The 5,702-nt window shown below is 42.6% G+C and overlaps 1 protein-coding gene across 1 annotated transcript; it reads left to right on the top strand.

Moving 5' to 3' along the window:
• The first annotated feature begins 211 nt into the window (after positions 1 to 211).
• On the top strand, positions 212 to 907 carry LOC144153368 (uncharacterized). The gene has a single exon (XM_077685020.1). The coding sequence runs from the start codon at positions 212 to 214 to the stop codon at positions 905 to 907; it is 696 nt and encodes a 231-aa protein (XP_077541146.1).
• The last annotated feature ends 4,795 nt before the right edge of the window (positions 908 to 5,702 follow it).

Below are 5,702 nucleotides of genomic sequence, written 5' to 3'. Positions count from 1 at the left end.
GAATTCTTTCATGGTAATCACTTAGACCAGTTGCTGGTCTGCTCTGAGAAGTTCTTGTGCCTCTGCTGTTGTAAGTTGTTCTTGCATTTTAGTTGTTGCCATGGGTGATGCTCTCGCAGATTTTGCTAAGGGTTTGGGCGAAAAAACGCCGGGCAGCATCAAGGAAATAACAAAGATTTTGGTTGAACTGACAACTAGATTCATGGCGGCGATGGCCGACCTCAAGACTGAAGTGAAGAGTATGGACGTTTCTAACAACGCCATCAAAGCTGAGCTCGCATCAGTCATTAAATCCGTGGAATTTGTTAGCAAAAGCTTTGATGAGTTTAAAAATGACATCAAATTGTTCCGACAAGAGGTTGCAGAATTGAAGAAACAAAGCTCAGACACTCAGGGCGCAACACGAAGGCTCGAGAAAGAGCTCCAGGAAACCAAGAAGCAGCTACTCGATCTAAAACAGTACAGCAGAAGGAACAATATTGAGTTGAAGGGAGTTCCTGTGGTTCAAAACGAGGACCTTACAAGTGTACTTAACAAGGTCGGCTCATGCCTGAACGTACAAATTTCAGCACAAGACATAGATGCTGTACACCGCGTTCCAACCAAGGGTCTCCCAAACATCGTAGTGAAATTCCTTTCAAGGTCGCCTCGTGATAAAGTGCTGCTTGCTGCCAAAAAAACCAGACTGAACGCGTCAATGCTGGGCTTTCAATCGGATGACCCGATTTATGTCAATGAACACCTCTGCCCTGAAAATAAAGTACTTCTGGGCAAAGCTATCCAAGCGAAACGAGAAAACAACTGGAAGTTTGCCTGGGTGTGCGATGGCAGAATACTGATGCGGAAAGCGGAAAACACTAAGGTCCTTCACGTGACATGTGAAGATGATCTTGCGAAAGTCGCCTGAGTTGTACCAATCGTATCTAGTCTCCTGCACGCACCACCTCCTTCGTCATGCTCCTTACCAGTAAAAAGGCTGATAAGTTATTTAAAAGCAAAGAATTTTCCATCTTTTATTGTACTGCTCGGAGCATAAGGAAAAACCTTAACTTGTTGATCGCTGAACTTTCTCAACATGAGAAAGCGTCTGACGTCATCGCGGTATCGGAAACGTGGCTGAAAGAAGGCGAAACTGTGGTCATTCCTGGCTATTCCGCATTTTCTATCACGCGTGCCACACACAGCCGCGGCGGGGGTGTGGCAGCTTTTGTTAAAACTGTGCATACTGTTACCACCATGCCATCTGCATCCTGCAGCTGCGCAGATCTTGAGGCTATTTTTGTCAGAGTAGAATGTTCACTGACAATTGGCGTAGTCTATCACCCTCCAAATTCCAATCTAGCTTCCAGTCTTTACAAACTTGAAACGGTTCTGTCTACGTTAACTTTAAACAACGATGCACGTGTGGTGATTGTTGGCAATTTTAATATCGACTCCTGTGGTACAACGAATCGAGATTATCAGTATTTGCTAGATTCCTATAATTTTCGAAACCTAATTACAATGCCCACGCGCATTGCTAGTACGACGGCCACCCTAATTGACCATGCATTAACAAACATCCCAACTGGTGTACGAGCAGGCGTTTTTAACGAGCCTATTGCAGACCACCTTCCTCTTTTTGTAAAGCTTGAACACAGAACAGACACCCAGCACAGTTGCTTAAAACATTCAGTCCGAACTAACCACCAACAATTGCGCGAGCGTATATTGGCTATTAATGCTGCTGATATTAACAATGAGGACGTTAACATAGAGGTTGACAATTTCATTCATGCCCTTATGAATGCCCAGGCTAAAAGCAGTGTCAGGGTGCCCAAACATTCATATGAGAACCCAATATGCCCCTGGATGACCAGTCAGATTCTTGAAATACTTAAACAGAAAGATTACTGGTAGAACAAACGGCGACGTAATAAAGCTAGCGAGCATAACTTGCGGCAGTACAAGAATATTCGCAATATTTGTGTATCTGCACTGAGAACGCAGAAAAAACAGTACTATGCACACCTTATTCATCAAGCAGCCGGTGACACCAGGAAAATTTGGAAGATAATTAGGGAAGCTACCGGGAAAGGCACTGCGCAGTGTATTGCCCCAGCTAATATAAGTGAAAATACCGTAGAATCTTTTAACACATATTTTAGAACCATAGGCTTTTCCTTGTCAAAAACTTTTCAGTTCGGTATTGATGAACCATCATTTTCAAGCAATATAGCTAACAGTTTCGTAATGCAGGACATAGAAGTGCAAGAAATAACGTCTGTGGTCTCCAATATAGGTCTAAGCAAAGCGGCCGGAATAGACAACATTTCTACGCGTCTAATCAGAGATAATGTTGACGTTCTGAGCCCCATCATGTGCCATTTGTTTAACCACTGCTTGCGAGATGGTGTCTATCCTACCTCGCTGAAGATGGCCAAGGTTACACCGATATATAAAGACGGGGAAACTTCAGACCTGTCAAGTTACAGGCCAATTTCAGTTTTAAGTGCGATTAATATAATTTTTCAAAAGCTTCTTGCAAAACGCATTACTTCGTTTCTTGATAAGTACCAAATCCTTTCCCCAGAACAGCACGGGTTTCGTTCAAAGCATTCCACTTCATCTGCTATAGTCAAGCTTACTCAAAACATGAACACAGCACTAAATGGCAACAAACTTGCTACAGTCGTATTCGTAGACTTAAAGAAGGCGTTTGATACCGTCGATCATCAAATCTTGCTGAAGAAATTACAATGCTATGGATTCAGAGATCCAATGTATTACTTCCTCTCTAGCTACCTTGAAAATCGTCAGCAAGTGGTTGTGATGGACGGTATCAGCTCAACCCCGCAGCTAGTGCGCATGGGCGTTCCGCAGGGCTCGGTGCTGGGGCCTATGCTATTTTCATTATTTGTAAACGACCTTCCCAAAGCACTAACGCATGCAGATTTAGTAATGTATGCAGACGACATGGCGCTTGTCGTAACCGGTGATAACGAGCAGGAAATACAAGCAAGACTTAATATGGAATTAGAAAACATTGCTCGGTGGTTTTCGCTTAACAGACTTACTATCAATGCGAAAAAAACAAAATATATGACATTTCATTCTCGAAAAAAGAACGTTCGAAAAGAGCTGGTCAGAATATCAGTGAACAACTGCTTACTTGAACAGGTGGATTCAATTAAATACTTAGGAGTTACCATGGATGCTCATTTGCATTGGCAGAAAAATGTCGGTGCTGTCTGTGCAAAGCTAGCATCTGCTTGCTACGCATTACTGCAAGCCCGTGAGTTATTTGATATCAAAATACTAAAAACGCTTTATTACGCTTTATTCAATAGTCACCTGTCGTACTGCACGGTTTCTTGGAGTTGGACGTACAATACCTATCTTAATCCTATACGTCGACTACAAAAACGGGCTCTGAGAACAGTCACACGCTCAAGACGAGACGCACCTAGCAAACCCCTTTTTGACGCTCTTCAAGTTTTGACATTTGATCAATTACGTCTGAAAAATACAGCTGAATTGGTATACAGTATATTAAATTATAACCATCCTTTAAACAGCTCGATATTTTATTCTTCATTGCGCCAAACAAGAAGTTCTGCTGTAGGCAACCTTAACCTGGCACCAGTTAGTAATGTGTACGGGCAGCGACTGCTACAGTTCATTGGGGCCAAAATATGGAACGATATACCACTAGAAATAAAAGAATCAAAAAGGTTTAGTTACAGCTTGAAAAGACACTTGCATAAAGAAACGTAGCAACAATGAGTGATAATACGAGTGTGGAGCCTATGCTACTTAACTGCTAAATTCCGTCTTCTTCCCACACACTATGTATTAAATACAAGCCTCCTTAACCCACATTTATTTTATTTTGAGGCCCGTGCGAGGTTTCAGTTGGCTGTAAATATAGTGCGAATGTATTTTTATATGTACCAACATCTTTTGTTTTTTATATTTGCAATGAATATTCTTCATAAGCTCATGTTCTTCTTGCATAGTCGGTGTATTCGGTGTATAAGCCTTCCTCGCCTGTATACACGTGTGCATATATGTGTGTATGTACATATATATGTGTATATGTGTATATATATATATATGTGTATACACTTGATGTTTATTGAACAGCTGAATTAGGAAGCTACGATATATATATATATATATATATGTATATGTATGTGTATATATATATATATATATATATATATACACTTGATGTTTGTTGAACAGCTGAATTAGGAAGCTACGATTTGATGCGACCGAAGTGCCATTGTATTTTGTTTGTGGACGCTAAAACTAGCCTCTGGCTATTGGGTCCAACACTGTTTTTGCATATGTTGCTCTGCAAAAATAATGAATAAAAGCTTCAATCAATTCAATCAATCAATCAAAGCTGCCGAGAAGGCCCCACAAGAAGCAGAAGAGATCCGAGCACCTCCGATCATAGAGTTTCATGCTAATATATACCACTTACTTGGCTCCTTTTTTGAGTCGATGCCAAAATTAAAGGGATACCGAAGTGAATCGTCAAACTCCCGTTTTTGTTTGGACTGCGTAGACTCGCTCAAATTAGCACACTTTTCATCGTTTATTGGGTTGATCAGTCGGTAATTATTGTATAAAGCCGGAAAGAAGAATAAATTCCCCGCATTTCCCCGAGGGGAAGAATGTGAAAGTGCGAATGCACGAGTTGAATTGGCGCGGTTCGGTAATGTTCGCGAAAGAGAGATCACACACACACACACACACAACTACAAAGAAAGAAAGATGCATTTATTCACAGACACCTATTTGTGTTGTCGTTGTACTTGATTGCTAGAGCGGATCTCAGCTTTGAAATTTCGTGTCAGTACTCCTTTAAGCGGGTGCATTAGCCCTTCTCACGCCCGATTCCTGGCCAATCCCCCACGTGGATATGTGCCATGTCAGCGGCCAGGCAGCGCGCGCCCATCTCCCCCCGTTGCCAAGGAAGACGAGGAGATTCCTGGCCAATCCCCCACGTGGGTATGCTATGCGGACATCTCCGGTGGACGCAGGTTCAGGGTCGCTTAAGAAGTGCATTCGCACTTAAAACTACCATGCGCGGTCTTCGGCGGCCGCACCAACGGTGGCTATCGGAGCAATGGCCAAGCCCCGGAGAATGAGCTGCCTGTCTGTGTACTCGGCACAGAGCTCCGGAATCTCACTGATTATCAGGATTAAGTCAGTAAAGAAAGTACCCCAGCTCCTTGTTTCGTTTCCTATGCCGTATGTTTTTTTACCGTATATGCCGTATGTTTTTCAGCCCCCGAAAAGGGGCCGCCCCAAAGTGAACTTTCCCCCATTACTTACCCTATCGTTGCAAATACCTGACAAGTTCTCCCGGCTCTTGATCATTGAATCTGGTGAAGAGACAAATCCAGTGACATCGAGATGCGCCCTGCGCATAGCTAAGTTCACTGAGATTGTTAGAGGTAAAAACTACAATGCAAAACAAATTGACCTCTGGAAAACCGTTGTTGAAGTGAATAAGTAAGCACAATAAGAAAAGCTCTTTGAACGGCATTCTCCCAATTAAAGTCTCTCCCCACAAAACTCTAAACACGTAACGTGGTGTCATATGTGGCTTCGATCTAAAGGACAAAACACAATCCGACCTTCCTTCTTGAGGGCCGGCGCGACAAGGGCGTAATTGCAGTGAAAAGAATCACAATGAGCAAAGAAAA

Source organism: Haemaphysalis longicornis, unplaced genomic scaffold (assembly GCF_048455015.1).
Source record: "Haemaphysalis longicornis isolate Haplotype H1 unplaced genomic scaffold, Haemaphysalis longicornis Haplotype H1 scaffold_9, whole genome shotgun sequence".
Lineage (NCBI taxonomy): Eukaryota > Metazoa > Arthropoda > Arachnida > Ixodida > Ixodidae > Haemaphysalis > Haemaphysalis longicornis.
This window is presented reverse-complemented; position numbering and strand designations above follow the sequence as displayed.

Excerpts from the sequence above, each read along its gene's own strand:
- LOC144153368 (XM_077685020.1), top strand. The coding sequence starts at position 212 with ATGGCCGACCTCAAGACTGAAGTGAAGAGTATGGACGTTTCTAACAAC.